This window comes from Copadichromis virginalis, linkage group LG22 (assembly GCF_057382275.1).
Source record: "Copadichromis virginalis isolate Kocher_CV1m ecotype Utaka linkage group LG22, C_Virginalis_male_GT1.1, whole genome shotgun sequence".
Lineage (NCBI taxonomy): Eukaryota > Metazoa > Chordata > Actinopteri > Cichliformes > Cichlidae > Copadichromis > Copadichromis virginalis.
The window spans coordinates 5,253,699-5,272,254 of NC_140638.1; the positions used below are offsets into that span (position 1 = coordinate 5,253,699).

General features: G+C 36.1%; 2 protein-coding genes and 1 long non-coding RNA gene across 6 annotated transcripts in view; 1 reads left to right on the forward strand and 2 right to left on the reverse strand.

Moving 5' to 3' along the window:
- The window catches only part of LOC146682505 (uncharacterized), a 73,733-nt gene that overhangs the window by 17,331 nt on the left and 37,846 nt on the right, over nucleotides 1-18,556 (forward strand). The window lies entirely within an intron of this gene.
- LOC146682506 (major histocompatibility complex class I-related protein 1-like) lies at nucleotides 1,069-9,202 on the reverse strand. 3 transcript variants are annotated; one of them, XM_085446243.1, is made up of 7 exons: nucleotides 8,876-9,202; nucleotides 7,784-7,849; nucleotides 7,124-7,402; nucleotides 6,460-6,768; nucleotides 5,559-5,657; nucleotides 3,459-3,487; nucleotides 1,069-3,085 (listed from the first exon to the last, which is right to left on the reverse strand). In XM_085446243.1, exons 1-6 carry the CDS (start codon nucleotides 8,919-8,921, stop codon nucleotides 3,471-3,473), a joined length of 816 nt encoding a protein of 271 aa, XP_085302369.1. In that variant the 5' UTR covers nucleotides 8,922-9,202; the 3' UTR covers nucleotides 1,069-3,085; nucleotides 3,459-3,470. The 3 variants fall into 3 exon arrangements, with proteins under 3 accessions (XP_085302369.1, XP_085302368.1, XP_085302370.1); XM_085446242.1 differs by having other exon boundaries at nucleotides 7,589-7,849; XM_085446244.1 differs by lacking the exon at nucleotides 7,784-7,849.
- LOC146682507 (zinc-alpha-2-glycoprotein-like) lies at nucleotides 12,372-17,710 on the reverse strand. 2 transcript variants are annotated; one of them, XR_014917670.1, is made up of 6 exons: nucleotides 17,599-17,710; nucleotides 17,125-17,391; nucleotides 16,289-16,567; nucleotides 14,583-15,570; nucleotides 14,409-14,426; nucleotides 12,372-12,633 (listed from the first exon to the last, which is right to left on the reverse strand). XR_014917670.1 is itself a non-coding variant. In XM_085446693.1 (4 exons), exons 2-4 carry the CDS (start codon nucleotides 17,363-17,365, stop codon nucleotides 15,215-15,217), a joined length of 876 nt encoding a protein of 291 aa, XP_085302819.1. In that variant the 5' UTR covers nucleotides 17,366-17,391; nucleotides 17,599-17,710; the 3' UTR covers nucleotides 13,604-15,214. The 2 variants fall into 2 exon arrangements, 1 of the variants encoding a protein (XP_085302819.1); XM_085446693.1 differs by lacking the exon at nucleotides 12,372-12,633 and having other exon boundaries at nucleotides 13,604-15,570.

An 18,556-nucleotide genomic window follows, 5' to 3' on the forward strand; every position in this document is an offset into this window, starting at 1 on the left:
GTTTGTTTGAATTTTATGATTTAATATATGTTTCAGTTATTCTGGTATTTTTCTGTATTATGACTAATGTTCTGGTTGTATTTTGTTATTATTGCAGGTTTAGTTCAGTTTCTAGTCTGTCTTACCCTGTCGAGTCCATGGGCCTGTTCTTCGTACCGCGCTAAGTGAGTTAGCTGGATGAGATTGTTGACGATTTCGCGTGATCCTGGATCGTTCGGTTCCCCGAAGCCCATCCGGGACTTGCTGTCATAGCAACAGAGCCGTAAGCGTAAACCTGCTGGGGAGCAGCAGCTCAGCAGCAGATGGTGAAATATAAGAATCAATAAATATGTAAAAATGACTTCTCTGTCATGGGTTTTACAGCATCATGAATCACATGTTCTATATTGTTAATGATGGTTAGGTCATTCACTGCATCATTCAGTGAAGGATATTGAAGATGAGAACCCCACGGGGTGTTGTCTCTATTGTCAGTTTGTCATTTTAATGTTGTTTCGGTCTAGAGTGTCATGATACAGAACTAGAATCAGAGGGTTTGGATTGTTACACATTATCTCATCTCCACAGGGAACAAAATTGAAGGTGCTACAGAACATGGTCAAAAATTGTATCATTTACATTATTAATTGCACTTCTTCTCCTGCACTGTGAGAATTATTAGGGTTTATTGCCTTGCTCAAGAGCATAGAGCAAAGATTTTAAAAACTACCTAATGAAACAAGAAGGGATTGAGATGTCCAGGTTTCTAACCTGTGAGGAAGATGCAATTGATTGTAAAATAAGATCAACTCAAATAAATCAAGTCAAGCAAGATTTTTTGCTTTTGTCTGTAACTTGCTCCTTGCTTTTGCAGATGCATGTTTTGACCTGTGCAGCTGATACAGTTGGAAACTCACCGACTTACAAACAACTCAGGCATTTACACGTCTTAGTCCTGGCATCAAAACACAAACACACACAAACTCAGATCAGCATTACAGAACACAGAATCACTGTCTCAGAGTTTCCAAATTAAGGGTCATGTTGTGATATTGGAGTGTTAAAGTAACTTCATTGAAAAGTGAGAAATTAGTGCAAATATAAAGAGCAATACATTTATTTATTTCACAAGCAACGCTTACAGAGTGTGTCAGAGTGTGCATAGGCTCAGTATTTCTGTTGAATCTGTTATGCATGTCAGTGGAATGTTATTGGTGATTGAAATCAGCTTTATTTCATATCTGGTTCCACTAGTGTCGGTTTAACCAATGACTAATTAAAAATTACAGTGGTATGATGAAGATGTGCAATCAAAGAAAAGAACCTTTAAATAAATATTGGGTTTTTGAACTGCATATAGTGTAAACCAACATATTTACAGAAATCTGCCAATACAAACTAAGGCAGCAGAATTTTATGCACAATTTTAAAGATAAAATACATTTTATGAAAGTTCGATGTTATTTGTCCACGCAGAAGAGGCCAGAGCCACAATATATCATTCACAATGTGCCTATATGTTGTCAATACAAACAAAGGCAGTAAAAAACAACAACAACAAAAAACCCTCTCTAGCTCTCTATGTCATTATTATGACTTTTAAAGCACCCTAAAGTAGTTGGGTATTCCTGTGTGTTGACAATAAAGATGACACTTGTGAGAATATTTTAAGTTATAAGGTTTTTTGCCACTTTTCATGCTTTTTAAACTATTGTGTTTACAGACGCAATAAGACACACAAAGCTTATTTAAAATAAAAAATCCTTGGTAGAATTTCTTCAAAAGTGAAAGTGCACTTCATGTTCATGGTAGTAAATCATATTTTTAGTATAATTTAATTATATCTGAGACATGCCAAAGACTTCAGTTTTCCCATAAGAGGTAACTCACTTAGCTGCATTTGTTAATCAGAAGCACACAATGTAAAAAATGTAAACTGAAGTGAAGGCAGGAAATAGTCTTAAATTGAAAGCATTACAAGTAGGTTGTGTTTTTATGAACTTTAAAGCCCAACTTTAAACACCTACACTGTATAAAAACTTAATTTTTATACAGTGTTTAGAAACTACTTGTGCTGCTGTTTTTCTCTATGCAGTCTCTGTATCCAGAGATTCTTCCATGTTCTCAGGTTGAGAGGTGTTTGTATTGTTTTATTTCCCCTGCTGCTTTCAGCCACAAAATAGACAGTGCATATTTAAAAACCCCAACAGCAGCTTCTTCATGCTAAGAGTTTGAACTGGTGCTGACAGTTGATAAATCTGGCTTCAGATTTAACAATGACAGCTCTGACCATTCATTTTGTTTTTTTGGCTTTATTCCATATAATATGGTTAAAGTGACAATTAAAGTTTTTCTGATTAAGCCAAATATCAATATTTTATCTCCGCACATGGAAAAAAAAAATGATATGGTGTTACTCCATAGTGCCCGAGCAGCACTAAACCCATACGATCTATGTCCAAAATTCTTTTGACAATTGAATTTTATTGGTACCACTAATCTTTTTGACTTCCTGAAACACTGTAAATGTTTGGTGTATAATCTACAGCCAACTCTGGATGACATTATAAAGACTGTACAGTGAAATCATTTCACACTGATTTAGATAAAATGTTTGGGTTTTTTCTTTACATCTAGTTTCACTTTTAGTTTAGTTTTAGTTGCCTATAATAGTCTTTGTGCTCATTATATGTTTTATATTTAAATTCACAACATGACACTGTGACAAGATAGCATTTTCTTAATGAAAAACACAGCAGTGAAGGGCAGAAAGTTTTTTCATCTTAAATAAATATCTAAACAATAAATGGATGAAAAGGAGACGCTTTCTGTTCCAGTCGTGCACCTCAATTCTCCAACGGAGCCTTCTAGCCTAACTTGTTCTAGAGCATGTTAGGTTAGATGTGACCTGTCCCTAACTTGGGAGCCAGGAACAGAACAGTTAAGGAAGTACAGCTGAGTGTCTGACTGACTATCGTATGATTTGACTTATGGATGTGCAACTGGACCTTGGAGTTCATCAGCACATCAGAAGCCCATCTTCAACCCGGCAAAACAGACTTTTCACACATGAGCTCCTTTTTTCTGTTCTTCTGAGACCTCCTCTCTGCAACATAGAATCAATAATTTAAAAAAAATATAGGAATTGATATTTTATTGTTTATATTTTACAATAATAGATGGACTGAGAGAGAATTCTTGTTGCCATTTAGACGATAATTTTAACTTCACTGAAAAGGTTTTTGAATGAGCAATTCAGTTTGGTTGAGAAAACAGCCATTATCACGCAAAGCTTCATATTTGTGGCAGGAAACTATATTTTTTGCATCATTTTAGTGAATTTGATACACCTGAAAGACTTTGTAGTGTATTTAAATTCTATATTCCATTGAGTTGTATTTATCAGTCACTTTTTTTTAATTTAGAGGTTGGTTCCCTTGATTTAATAATAATTAAAATATAAATTAAGTTTTACTTACAAAGAAGATCTACTAGATGATACCTGAAACTAAAAGAAAAAAATCAACAGGAAGTGTCAGTACAGTGTGGGCAAGAATTTGATCAATTACACGGAAATTAAAAGTCTCAAATTTTTTATTGTAGTTTTATTTTGCAGGAAAGAAAAAGAATATCAACCAAAAATCCAGAAAAAGAAAACACATTACCTAAAAGTTATACATTGATTTGCATGTCATTGAGTGGCACAAGTGATTGATTTCTTACACCCCAGGCAGAATTCTCTCAGAGGACATTGAGGGCAAGATTGTAGACCTGCACAAGGCTGGAATGAGTTAAATAACCATCAGCAAGAAGCTTGATGGGAAGGTGACAGGTGTTGGTCTAATTATTCAGAAAATGAAAAAAATATAAAATATAAAATCATCATCAGTTGTCCTTGATCTGGAACTCCATGCAAGATCTTGCTTTATGAGTTAAGGCTGATCATCCCAAAACTATACAGGAGTTGTATAATGACCTGAAGGCAATTAGGACTGCAGTCAACAAGGACACACCTGGTAATGCACAACACCATAATGAACCGGAATCTTGCAGCACCTGCAAGGTTCTGCTGTTATAGAGGTGTAATGATGGTGGTTTAGTTGTGGAAGGAGACAATGAAAAAGATAGTTGTCAGTTGGTTTGAGATATTTATTCACACGTGGGTCTTATCTCCTCCGTACTTGAGATTCAGACGAAAGAGACAACCTGTCCACATTTACATTTATACCTGCTGCTGCTCCACATGTGATACCACATATGGTCATGTTTACGATAGTCTCCTCTTGTTGGGGGTCTCCTTATCTCAACCTCCTCCCAGTTCCAGCTGTGTTTCCACTTGTTCCTCGTTCCCTCTTGTTCCAGTGCTCGTTATTGCACTATAACAATAGTCACCCTCATACACTGTGTGTTCCATCTGTCAACCTGCCTAGTTTATTTGTATCATCTGTTCGGTTAGTATTCTCCTGGTCAGCATTAAAGCCATTTTTGAGTTTATATTTTGTGTGCTGGAGTCTGCATATTGGGTCCATTTCCTTCGTGCCTGCACAGCCTTGTGACATCCTAATCTTGAACTGTGCACATTAGGTTCTTGTTGTAATTACAGAAATTTACACCATTTGTTGGCCCTGTACATGTGCCAAAAGATGGAAATTTTTATATGTGATGTGTGTGTTTTGTGTCTATGCTGTGTGTGAGGGGTCTGTCTCTATACGAGGTTTTTTGTGTACATAGGTGTGCGTTTATGGTGACAGGAAACTCATTCAAACAAGAGGGCACGTGATGATTCAGAGAAACCTTGGGAGAAAGTGCTGTGATCAGATGAAATCAAAATCAGACTCTTTGGCATCACTCCACCTTCCATTTTTGGAGAAAGAGAAATGCTGAGTATAACTCAAAGAACACACCATCCCCAACAAATTTCGGGTTGCGTTTCTACTATATATACAGGACATCACTGCACTGAGTGCCAATGGACATGTTTGTGTACCATAAAATCTTGGACAAGAACCTCTTTCCCTCACTCAGAACACTGAATATGGGCCACGGGTGCATCTTCCAGCATAGCAATAACACAAAACATAACACCAAGGTAACAAATGAGTGAGTAAAGAATAAGCACATTATGGTCATGGAGTGGCATAGCCAGTCTGCAGAACTGAATCTGTGGAGGGAGCTGAAGCTGAAGAAGCAGCCAAGAAACCAGAAGGATTTAGAGAGTTTCTGTAAAGTGGAGTGGGCTGAGATGTGTGTAAACCTGGTGTTGACAACTCAGGTTTCTCCACCAATTACTATTTTGTATTTTGCTGAATCAAGTTATAAATTTAATGTAATGTGTTTTTTTCTGGATTTTTGGTTGATACACTGTCTTGATCCATTTAAAAAAACTAAAACTATTCAGCAGGCATTAGTCATTGTTTTTTGCCAAGTTAAAAGCCAGAGTATAAAAGAAAAGTAGTTTAATTACAAGACCTGTTGTCTTGTACTTGTAAAATAAAAAAGAAGTGCAAATAATTTTGAAATTTCAAACAAGTTCAGTTTTGATGTCTAGAGCATCAGGTCAGCTTATTTGAATAACTCACCTCTCCTCCTTCTATAAACAACAACTCCAACAGCACAGAGGATGAGAAGAACAAGAACAAGTAGAACAGGAACAACCACGGCAACAATGATGTGCTTCTCTGTTCAGTAAAAAACAAGTAAAATGGAGCAGGTTAACAGAAATTCCTTCATTCTGTAGTGCTAATCTAGTTACTCTATAAAACCCATGGCAGTGTAGGATGTAGATCCAGTAGCATATTTATATAATATCTATTTGAGGCTTTAGTTATGTGGTTGTACAGGTGACACTAATATTACACATTTTAACAATAAAATATTCAGAATAAAATATTTGTATTCAATAACAGTTCCCCAGCTGTAAGGCCAAGAATAATGTGTTAATAGACCTCTCTGCATTGAATTGTACTTGTTATTAATCTCTGTCTCTCCTCCACAGCATGTCTTTATCCTGTCTTCCTTCTCTCACCCCAACCAATCACAGCAGATGGCTCTGCCCCTCCCTGAGCCTGGTTCTGCCGGAGGTTTCTTCCTGTTAAAAGGGAGTTTTTCCTTCCCACTGTTGCAAAAGTGCTTGCTCATAGGGGGTCATATGATTGTTGGGTTTTTCTCTGTATGGATTATTGTAGGGTCTACCTTACAATATAAACAGTGAGGTGACTGTTGTTTCGATTTTGTGCTGTATAAATACAATTGAATTGAGCTGAATTTAAAATAGTTGTGTGTGTAAATAGTTAATTTAATTTTAAATTTAAAACAGAGACTTTTATGTGTTTTTTGAACAATATTTTTGGAATCAAACACATAAAGTAGCAGCTATTCTTCTTTGGGTCAGAACAAAAAACAGAGCAAAAAATCCAAACATCACATTATAGACAGTACAGAGAATCAAAAAACAAAATTAATCAGCTGTTTTTATCTCACCATTTTTCTCCTCCCAGTTTGTTCTGATTACTGTTTTATCCAGTTTGGTGACAATGTGTTCATCACCACCAGAGAGCTGAAACACACACTCGTATCTTCTCCAGTCTTCAGGTGATGAAACATTCAGATCAACACTCATCTGGAAGGTTTCATCATTGTTGGAGAGGATCTCTCCAGGATCCACACCTTCATGAACCTTCTGTCCATCTTTCCTCCAGAACATCACGGCTCTGTCAGGGTAGAAACCTGTAGCGTGGCAGCTGACTGGAGAGGAGGGAGTCTTCTGGAGGAGAGACACTGAAGGATGATCTTCAGAAAGGGGGTGGGAATTGAAAACAGATTAAAAACAGAGTCTTCATAAGGAGATATCAAGAAAACTGTTTAATGACTATAACAATAAATAAATTAGTCTTCTTTGCAAGTAAAGTTCTTTTAATTCCTAAAATGTATCACCTTCAGCACATAGAGAGACCTGGCACACAGCTATGAAAATCAAGTTGAAAGAAGGACATTTTGGTTTTTTAAAGGCATTAGATAAAAAGGCAGCCTAAATACTATGCCATATTCTTTTTTAAAGGTCACTGTATTATTCAGAAATAAAATACAGCATAACATACAAACTCTTCTACATCCATGAGAAATGCATCAGGTCATGTGAATCTACCTCTTCTCTGCAGGCTGCTTTTCCCAGCGTCCAAGTACTTCTTCAGCCACTGAGGACAAATCCCAGTGAGCGAACTTTTATAATAATTATTTTTAGCTACATCAGCGTTCCATTTCTGTTGGATACTTTCAGCCTCTGGTTTCTGTGCGATCCATTTCAGAGTTTTTAGATCAAATTTAAGAAAGTCTTCTCCATTATGACCATACTGTAACACACCAGCCACTTCTCCAGTATTTTCATCCAATTCACAGCCATCTATCCTCTGTAAAATGTGGACACCTGAGGAGAGACAAATAGGGATTTCAATGAACAGTACTGTGCAAAAGTCTTGATGGATACTGGTTTCAGTCAAGAAGAAAAAAAAATGTAAATCTTTAATGATTTAAAAATATTTTTACATGATTCATTTTTTCTATAACTTTATATTTATAACCATCAAAGATAAAGTATAAAAAAATACTGTACCTTCCCTTTCCCCCTTTAAACTAGAAATCAGCTGTCTGAACTTGTTTGGTTCATCTTCAAAACATTTAATATTGTAGTAGCCCTTCTGCTGTGGGTCATTTTCTAATATTTTCTCTGCCCAGTCGTGTTGTATTTTGAATGTTTTCTGACTGCTGTCACAGTAACCTGTCTGAATGTCATCAACTAACAACACACCCACAAAATCTGGGATGATTGGAATGCCATAGGATCCGGTGACCAAATTCTTCAGTGAGTGTTTCACTGTGAAACAAAAAATGTTTATACTTTTAATAATTACAACAATTAAACATGAAAACAATTTCAGAAATGTGGTGCATTCAGTTTGATTGTGTTAAAATATTCATAATTTGCAGTAACAAATGACATAATATGAATCTGTAGCAGGAGTCTGTAACTTTTTAATATTAACTTGATTAAGTTGTGTGATCCTGCTGATCTGCTTTGCATTTGTTTGAAACCAGCTGAAAGTGATTAAGAATGACCAAAATCTATTCAAAATAAATGTGTATAAACAAATGATAGTAATATCAATATTCTTTATTAAACCTCTAACAGTTTATATGTGAGATGAAACACTTTTTTAACACTAACATAAAGTTTGGGTCAAATAGTTCAGCATGGTGGTACATTGGTCAGTGCTGTCCCCTCACAGCAGAAAGGTTACCAGCTAAAATCCCAGCAGAGGGCCTTTCTGTCTGCATGTCTTCACTTGGGCCTGCTTGGGTTTCCTGTGGATACGCCAGCTAACCAATCCTAACTTTACTTGTAGTCCAAAGAAATGCATATTAGATTAACTGGTGATTTTAAACCGTCCATGGATGTGACACAGACAAAATGCTACATGAATGTATGGCTAAAATGTGAATTCTTGTTAAAAGTTCTTTGAGTGCTCAGTAAGACTAGAACAACATTATATAAATGTGAGATGTTTGCCCTTGCAATGTAGCAAAATAAAGACAGAATAAACTAACTGAGAGCTGTGTGAGATTAAAACAGAGAGGGTTTGAGAAAGTTATAAGAACACAATCTTGTGTTATTAAAGATTATTGTGTCCAGTCTTAGATAACAATGACACGATAGCATCTTAGATGAAAGTTAAAATACTTTTTAATGTGAAAATAGATGTGATTCTCTCAAAACAAGTATTGTAAATCCTAGAAAATGCACTTCCTCTCTCTACACTCTGAAACATTAACTAAAACAAAAATGTTGCTTTAGTTCAAATGAGACTGTGATAGAATATAAAGATTAAAAGGTTTGTCTTACCTGCAAATAAACCGTGGCAAAAGGCAATCAACAAAAATAACTTCATGATTTCTCAATGTTATCCGAAAAGTTGACTCTCTTCATCTGGAAGTAGCGTTTTCTTAGAGTTATATTTATCATTGTTCGAACATTAAGAGACTTCAGGTTCTCTGTCATTAGCTGAAGTGAATATCATAGTGCGTCTTCCTCCTTTTCTTTCTTGCATACAAATCGTTACCTACCAAACAGGCTTTTCTGCTTGCCGTTCACCAACTGGTAGGGAGTGGTGCCTTACCTCAAGAAGAAAAAAATAGTTCAGCCTCCTTAAAGCAGTCTCCTTAAACAAACATAGGAAATTAAACATATTTAAGCAGCACTGAAGTCACTTCATTGGCTCCCAGTTCAATTTACTGTATGTCACCACTAGACAGTGGTGTTAAGCAGCCTGGGCTTACTAAAAGATATCTGTGTACCTTCCACTAATTTTTACCTGCTGGTTGAACTTTCCTCCTCTGTTGGAAAGCTCAGCTGTCAGCTGCAGCTTAGTATTTACCCTGGTAACAGACTCTGAACCTAAACTGCTTGCTAGCAGATTTTCATCAATAAACTTTGAGTTTCTCTCTGACTCCTCCCTTCCTGCTGCACCTGAACCAGCTGACTTACAATCTAATCCATTTCCTCATTCATAAAGTCACTACCAACGAGCAGAGGAGCAAGTTACTGTGCAGACGTTCACGTTTTTACAAACACTGAAATTCCAGTTAAATGTTACTTGACTAATTTGTATACTTATGAATGCTTTTACAATCAATCAGTTGTCAATAAGCACAGCAATTATGTTATAGATTTATTATGAGCTCAGAAAATCTGAGTAGTCTCTATCTTTCTAACTCTGTGACTCTGTGGACATTAATTCAAATGACAGAATCTTAGTTTTCTTGCCATGAAATCATTTACTGTATGTTACGCATTGATCACTAATCAATCATTTGTCTCATTAAAATCATTCACAATAACTGAAAAATGCCTGTCAATTGTTGGATCTTGGAGATGATTTAAAAATTTGAGCGACGATGAGGCTCAGATGACTTTAGGAGTCTAACACTGAACCAAATGTATTTAAAGTTTTAAATGGAGCCTGCAGACAGTCTATTTTGAACATTTCATGTTAAAACATGTTCACAGATTGAGATTCAGTCATTAAATTGAAAGACACAGTATCTAAAATTTAGAGCCTGAGCCTGGACATTTTTTCCACCAAAAATCACCTAAATCAGTTTCAGTGGGTCGACCCAGAATTGGATCAACCTGAAGATTAAAAACATTAAATGCCAAGTGAGATATAGCCAGTAAATTTGACCTCTTTTAAAAGAAAATTAATATTAGAAAAAAAATAAAATAAATAAATAAACATAAAAAATCACTACTGTATCCTAAGAAAGCATCATGTTATTCTACCTGTCTACACATTTGGAACTCTGGACAACTCTTAGCGAGCATGATTTCATTGTATTTATTTAAAGCTCCGTCAGCGTCAGATCTTGGTTTAAAAATGGCAGCTTCTGACTTCATTGGGATCCACGTCAGTGTCTTCAGAGCCATGTCAAGAAAGTCTTCTCCATTATAACCACACTGTGAAAAGCCAGTCATCTCACCAGTATTTTGATCCTATTCACAGCCACTTCTCCTCTGTAAAATTATGGAAACCTGACAAGAGAAAGAAAGAAAACAGAGATTGCAGTGAACTATGGATGAGTCACTGCTATATGATTTGATGACTGACACAGTTAATTCGTGATTTCATGATGTTAGCTTTGAAACATAATGTCAGATTGACTTGATGAATGATTGAAATTAGTCTGTTTAACCAGGGAACCACTCTAGAAGAACAAGCTGGTTTTAGATGGATGAGGGCTCAAATATGTTTGAATCATTTTGGTTTCGAAACAATCTGAAACCATATCTGCAGTGACACCTGCTGGCCAATTTAGCTATTGCTGCACCTTGATAATGCTATTCTGTGAAACAATGAAGCAGACAAGCCGTGCACAATTCCAAACAAAGCTACTTATTATACCAGACTGTCAATAATGGTGATCAACACACGTTTTGGAGAAACAAGACAAGATAAAATATTGAGATTGTTAAAAACAAGCTGTGACTATAGCGAACAACATTCCCCACCTGTTAACTTTCATGTTGCTAAAGCAGCTCAATTTATAAAATAAAATATATTGAGAAAGGACTGCTGTGTTTACTGTAAAAAAACACACACATTTTTTATTTTTTTGCCAGCCTTTCTCACAGCCCTCATAGTTTAGATCTGTTTGGTTAATTTTTAAGCTTTTTTGGCATTGTGTCATCAGGTCTGTCAGTCAAAGCTATAAGCAACCTCGGGTTTAATTCTAATGATATTAATATAGAAATTAATTATATACTTACAAATACATATTTAAATGGAAAGACTAAACATGCTTTCCTTGAGAAAAAAGTAACGTTTGTTATATTTGGGCTAATTCTGACCAATTCTGATCATAACAGTCCATTTCATGCACATAATCGTCTGCTGAGCATACACTGAACTTTGAACTCTAACTTGTAATATGATGTTTGAGTCTGGAGTTTTGGTTATAGTGAACCTGCCTCTTGTTGTTTTTGATAAATAAAGGACGAGTCTATTTTATTCTATTCTATGAGATATTTGCACCAGAAGAGTCAGTGGGAATAAAAAGGGGAAAGAATAAAATAAGCTTTAAGAAATATATCACATGTAATTACTAAATGTGTTTTTCTAGCTTTTCTTTTTACTGTAGCTATTTTCCTTATGACAGTGTGTTTGAGTAACTGGTTATAGTGCAGATGAAGTCACTTAATGGAGCAAATAACATTTTCTGTTGAGAGCAGGAAGCTCACCCACCAGTTTCTGTCTCTCCTTCTCTCATCTATATAACGGTCATCATTAGAATTACAAATTTATATATTATTTAATGTCCATATAATATTTATATGATTACACTTTAGATTTCTGTGTTCATGTGACTTAATGGTCTAGTATTGTCTTCACAATCCACAGCAAAAATAATAATAAGAGAGGGTATTGTTTTCTTTTACACATGCACATGTAATAAATAGTAGCATCAAAAACATTAACTGTTATTCTCTCCGTCTAGAAAAAAAAATGCCAAAGTCCAGTTAAGGAAACATATTTAACCTGCACACGGGTGTCTGTAGCACTGAAAAACAACAAATAAATCATATCTACTACAAAATGTTTAACAGCAAGTTAAGAATAACAGCTGCTCCTGATCTGTTCATAAAAAGAACAAATGGTTCACAACAACGTCTTCACCCTTAAATCACAACTGCATTAAAAATGTAAAAGTCTATATTTCAAAGCAGAAGTTGTACAGATGTTTTGTCTTGCAAAATATGAGGAAGAAAAATATAAAATGAACAAAACAGGTGAAGCATTTCCTTTTTTCTTTTAAATGTACAAACTGTGAGAATGATGCTCAGATTTTTATTTTTTATTTTTATTTTTTTTTTAAAAGCTAATAAACAATGGAAATTTCTTCAAATATTAAACAGAAATTATCTTCCACAAAAGTTGAAAATATGCACATTCAAAATCACATTTTTTAAACAACATGCATACAACACTGTTTGGATTTTTCTTCCTGGGACCTCTTCAGTTTAAAAGTGAAGAAATCTCTGTCCTCTGTTTTTCTATTTGGTCTCTGGATTCAGTTTCTCAGTCAGTTCAGAGATGCTGTTAGGAGCTGTAAGGCCCAAAACACACTGTTAGTCATCTGGACTGGATTTTATGTACAAAATAACAAGTACTGTGTGAACTGCATGTTTCTTCACAAACACATCATAAAAGGAAGGTAAGAAAGAAAAAAATAAACCCACTAATAAAAAGAAAGAAAAAAATTACATCATCAGTAATGAATGTACAAATGGTCCATCTAAACCCCATTTATTCAGAAAGACCTCCACATTATTCCTAAACTCAGGATGTATATCATGGGCCCTTAGCCAAGCTTACACCAATATCCACCTGGACACCACCCTTCAGCTTATTCTTCCTGGTTAGCCAAATGGCCAACTTGGCCTGACCAAAAAGAAAATTAACCAAAACTGCAACTGGTCCAAGAATAAAAGTCTGAACAGAAGAATCCTCCCCAAGCGTATCACACAGAAACCTAAGAAGTTCAAAAACACTCCTAAGTCTGGAACATTGCAGGAAAACATATAACACAGTTTCAGACAACCCACTGAAAAGGACAACCCTCCCCTTGGTGTGTTCTTAGCTGGGCCAGGAAACAGTTTGTTGGCAGGGCAACATGGACTCTCCTCCACTGTAAATCTCCTGGTCTATTTGGAAGGGTCTTATAAAAGAGCCTCCACCTGAAAGCTTGTGATAACTGTTAAAGCCTCCTTCCACTGATGCACTGCAGTGTCCCTTAAAGACTCAAAATTCCTCACCTTCACACAGCCATGAGCAAGGCTTCACTGTGCAGCTGACTAAACTGTTCCAGGTGTGGAGTACTCACTAACAGCAACTTCCCTTCCCCTTTCAGCTCTTCAGTGTTCATGGAAACAATCAGCTGAGGAAAAACAGCAGCCACAAGCCACAAGGAGGAGGACACCTTATTAACTATTAGGACCCTGCCTCTATAAGATATCTGACTGACAACTATTTCCACTCTGATAGTTTCTTATGTATTGTCAGTACTAGCCCTTCCCAGTTCTTTTTAATTGCTTACAACTTTCCAAAGCTTAATTTTCAATTAAAGGTGGTGCATTAGAAACTTCTACCGTAGTGACTGGCACTGACAGCGGTGACGTGATCATCTGCCAAAAAATGATTTGTGATTTTTGCAACTTTTGTGAAACATGCGTCAAATATATTCCTCATAAATGCTATCAAATATAGATGGATGGACTTTTATATAACCTTAATTTATTCATGGAAAAATATCGTTTACATTATAAATGTCTTTTAATAGTGATCTGGCTAAGAGGGCAGCAGAAATTGCAACAAATATAACAATAGTTCTACAAACAAATTTCTAGTGGCCAAAAATTCTATTTACCAATATAAGTAACAACATTACACATAAAAAAAACACATGGAAACATTGAAAATCAGTTTTTGGCAGATTAACCTTTTTTGGCACCATGAGAGCATTAATCCAGGGTGGTAATGACAACTGCTTTATTCATACTCAAGGCAAACCCAAGGTTCTCACAGCCTACCTGCTTTCCTACTGCTGCCAACAACCTCTTCTACTGTAACTACACTTCAGAGACCTTCATCTGCTCACGACTCCGCTGCTCTAACAGGCCATGATGCTGCCAGCATTCACAAATAAAACACGGTCAAAACTGATCTGATCATAAAACAAAAACTGTATGTATAACAATGAAAAATGTAAAAGAGAAAAAGTAAAGAAAAGAAAAAAAGAGACTGAAAATGACAAAAATTGGCAGACCCTCCTCGTCCATGTCAAGAGAGAAAGAAAGTAAGAAAATAAAATGTTATACTTACGAGACATAGGGATGTTTTCTGAAAAATATAATCCAGGTAACAAAGCTTTTACATTTTGAAAAACCATACTGAATGTGATACTGAGTCTTGTGCTGCTCTTATCGCTTCCCCCATGTTTTAACGTACTGCAGTATTAGATTCAGTTTTCCAGTCTTTATATGAATATCAGCTCACCTCTTTTACATCTCTTGTCTTTCTTCCTTTTGTAAACAACAAATCCAACTCCACCAACAAGGATGAGAAGAATAGGAACAACCACAGCAGCAGTGACGGGGATAATCAGATCATAATGTATATACAGTGCATCCTCCCTGTTATCACACTGATTATTAATGCAATGGTAGTGTGATCTATGTGGCAGTAGATGAATGATGTATTTATGTACAAATATGTATGTACAAATATATAGCATTTACTACATACTTCACAGCATATCTAAAAAATGTTAGACTGTTGATTTAACCTTTTATGGCTTATAGATTATTTTCTCTATGAAAACAAACCCAACCTTAATCAGTGCTAGCACAACTTACAAAAACTTTTGGCTCTAATAAAAACAATAATGAAAATTTGAAATAATGAAAGGGTTTTTTTTCCAATTATCAGGTCAAAGATTTGAAAAAGCCACTTCTTTTGCTAAGTAAATGTCAAGTTCAGATTAACCAATTTAACAATTGGTCAACATTATATGCAGCATTGTTGGCTGCACAGACTTGCTCTCTTTTTCCACTGACTTTTTGCTAGTATATATAATGATAATACAGTCAATAAACAGTCATTTTATTTCTGTTATTCTAAAAGCACAATCAGAGCACAGCACTGTGTTTCTCACTTTTGTCAGTTCGATTTTCATTTTTGCCCCAGTTGGTCCGGATCACTGATTTGTTCAGTTTGGTGACGATGTTGTCCTCGACACCAGAGAACTGAAACACACAGCTGTAGCTCGTCCAGTCTTCACCTGGCACTGATGAAACATTCATGTTAACACTCAACTGGAACGTCCCATCATGGTTGTGGAAAATCTCTCCTTTCTTCACATGTTCATGGATCTCCACTCCATCTTTCCTCCAGAACATCATGATTTTATTAGGATAGAAACCTGTAGCGTGGCAGGTGACTGGGGAGGAGGGAGTCATCTGGAGGAGAGACACTGAGGGAGGAACTGCAAAGAAAGATATTTTTAAAAAATACTAATACATCTTTTTAAACTTTGTAAATGAGTCATGGCCACCATTTGATGCCAAATCCTTTTTCATTGTGATATCACAGAATTAACTGAGTTGCTAACAATGCTGCGTACTACAGTGACGAAAGAAGAAAGTCCTTCCCCAGTAGTTTACAAGTAATGTCTCTTTGTAGATGATGCTAAAAACTCCACCAACACCAAAAGTTCCACCAACTAGATATTTTTTAAGGTGTCAAAAAGTACACAAGTAAAAGTAAATGTAAAGGAATGTCAGTACAGCTATTTCTTAGTTGTTGTTTTTTTGTATTTGGTAACTAGTTACATGTGACATTTTATCAGGTCATCTGTGCCTCTGGTCTGAGTTTGAGCTTGTAAACTTCTTCTTGATCTGTAGTCTGCTTATTTTTGCCTGTTTAACCAGCCTCTGGAGCTCAGAAAGTTTTTGAACTCTGTTGTGAATTCTCTGTTTGGACTTTAATGTACTTCAGTTCTACATCTAACTGAAGAGAACATGATAGAACATGAGCAGTGTGCCTGGGAGAACATGATGATATTGAACTAACCATTAGGATATAAAGTAGTGCAAATGCAACATACCCAAAAGTGTTGATATGTTAATGCAGAACAATTCCTAACCAGAAATTACTCACTAGGAACGTTTGTCAATAGAATGTAAATTCAAATTTCACTCTACCTTTTCTATCCAAAAAACTCTTTGCATCATTAAAATACATCTTCATCATGTCAGGGCACACTGTTGTGAGGAAGTTCTTCCAAACTCCATTACTGGCTGTTTTTCTATCCCACTCCTGTTTGGTGGTTTTAGCCAGAGGGTTTGAAGTGATCCATTTCTCTGTTTCTATGTCAAATCTAATGAAGTTTTCGCCATTATATCCATAAAATTTAAAAGCAACAGTCTGTTTCGTCTCATCATCCTGTTCACAGCCCATAATCTCCTGGATAATATGAACACCTGAAAGAGAGACAGAGACTGAAGTAAACTACAACTCATTCTAGCTTCTGTAGCATCTGTCACAGGTTTTAAAGAAATTGTCAGACTCCAAAGGGAATTTTTCTGATCTAATCTAGTATCTATCTCTCTATCTATTCGCTTCCGCTTATCCCGTTCAGGGTCGTGGGGGTGCTGGAGCCTATCCCAGCTGTCATAGGGCGAGAGGCGGGGTACACCCTGGACAGGTCGCCAGTCTGTCGCAGGGCCAACACAGAGAGACAGACAACCATTCACACTCACATTCACTCGCACATTCAAACCTAGTGGCAATTTGGATTATTCAATTAACCTATCCCCACATACTGTGTATGCTTCTGTTGTATATAGTGTATTATCTTACTTATTTTGTATTTGTTTGTATTTTATTTTTTATTTGTTTGTGTTTTTCTCCTGCTATCTGTACCTGAGCTGAGGTAATGCACAGATTTACCCACCATGGGATCAATAAAGTCTTACAGTATCTTATCTTAAATAAACAAATAAAAGAATAACAAATAGGAAAAATGTTAGAATCATACCTCCAGTCTGGTTTGAGTACTGCTTGAAACTTCTAATTTCATCTGTGAGCAGCTGTTTATAATGTTTGCAGTTCTTAATCAGTGTTTCCCATTGACGTGGATCATCTTCCATAGACTCTCTTATCCAGTCTTGTCTGGGTTCTAGTGTTTTCATGTTGCTGTCATAGTAAGCTATTAAAATTCCCCCAAGCTCTCCTGCTGCCACATAATCTGGGGTGTTTGGAACTCCAGAAGATAACATGAAAAAAATCTTCAAGGAGTGTTTGACTGTAGGACAGACACAGTTAATACAATTAAAACAACAGTCTGACGTTACATGTGAGTACATGAGTACATGTGACTTTTCTGTTTTGCTAAAGGGATACTTGGTAAAGTTATCAGAGTTTAGTTGTTGTAAACCATTATTTATTCTATTTAGAATAGTTCTGTTGAGTAAATTCAAAATTGTATTTCTTGAGATGATCATAATCTTACCTGTAGATCCAATGTGAAAAAAGCAAAAGGAGCATTATTAGATTCTTCATCGTGGTTAGAGTTGAGTTAAAGTAAAGAAGTCAGAAATGGTTTTACAGGTTTGTTCAGTCTGAAAATATTTCCTGGTTTCTGTTACATGCTGAGTATTTGAGGCGTGTTCACCTTCCACTGACTGGTAAACAAATGTTTAATCCAACTATGTGGTGTGCTGGGGGAGCAGCACAGCAAAGAAAGACTCATCCAGGCTGGAAAAACTAATCAGGAGGGCTAGCTCTGTGGTCGGCATGAAGCTGGACACTCTGGTGACAGTGGCAGAGAAAAGGATATTAAAGAAACTGTTGGACATTATGAACAATGCTGGGCATCCTCTGCACACGGCCATTAACAACCAGAAGAGTCTGTTCAGTGACAGGTTGCTTCTCCCAAAGTCAAGGACCAACAGACTTAAAACCTCATTTGTCCCACACGCCATCAAACTGTTTACCTCCTCACTGGAGGGGAGAGGGAGGGGGAAAAGGAGGACAAAGGAGGAGGGAACAACCAATTTGTAGTGCCATTTTCCTCTGTGCCCTTTTTCTATATTCAAAGGTGCAATAGACTCAAAATAGTTGAAATGTGCAATTCCCTGGTTATTCCTATTATCCTATTTATCCCTATTATATACTCTGTATTTATATATGTGTATATATGATATATTCTACTTCTTCTTACATTCTTTTGCAACTTATGTCAGTGCTGTCTTACTGGAAACAGAATTTCCCAGAGGAACCCACCCAAGGGATTAATAAAGTTTTATCTAATCTCTAGTCTAATCTCTTAAAAACATTTAATTATTATACTGTATTCCTAAGGCCCCTTTGATTTCATCTTTATTTGAATATGTTTAAAAATCGTGTGTGATTTAATGCATTACATATACTATAAAGAAAAAAAATATTTTTCTGCCAGCACTGAAGAG

Bases quoted from the DNA above. Each gene is read 5' to 3' on its own strand.
- LOC146682506 (XM_085446242.1), bottom strand. From the start codon at position 8,921: ATGAAGTTATTTTTGTTGATTGCCTTTTGCCACGGTTTATTTGCAG. The intron at 6,769-7,123 runs GTAGATTCACAT...CCCTTTCTGAAG, and splicing joins AAGCAGCCTGCAGAGAAGAG to ATCATCCTTCAGTGTCTCTC. The intron at 5,658-6,459 runs GTGAGATAAAAA...TTTACTGAACAG, and splicing joins AAACTGGGAGGAGAAAAATG to AGAAGCACATCATTGTTGCC.
- LOC146682507 (XM_085446693.1), bottom strand. From the start codon at position 17,365: ATGTTATCTTCTGGAGTTCCAAACACCCCAGATTATGTGGCAGCAGGA. The intron at 16,568-17,124 runs GTATGATTCTAA...TCTCTCTTTCAG, and splicing joins GTACTCAAACCAGACTGGAG to GTGTTCATATTATCCAGGAG. The intron at 15,571-16,288 runs GTAGAGTGAAAT...CTTTCTTTGCAG, and splicing joins GAGTTTTTTGGATAGAAAAG to TTCCTCCCTCAGTGTCTCTC.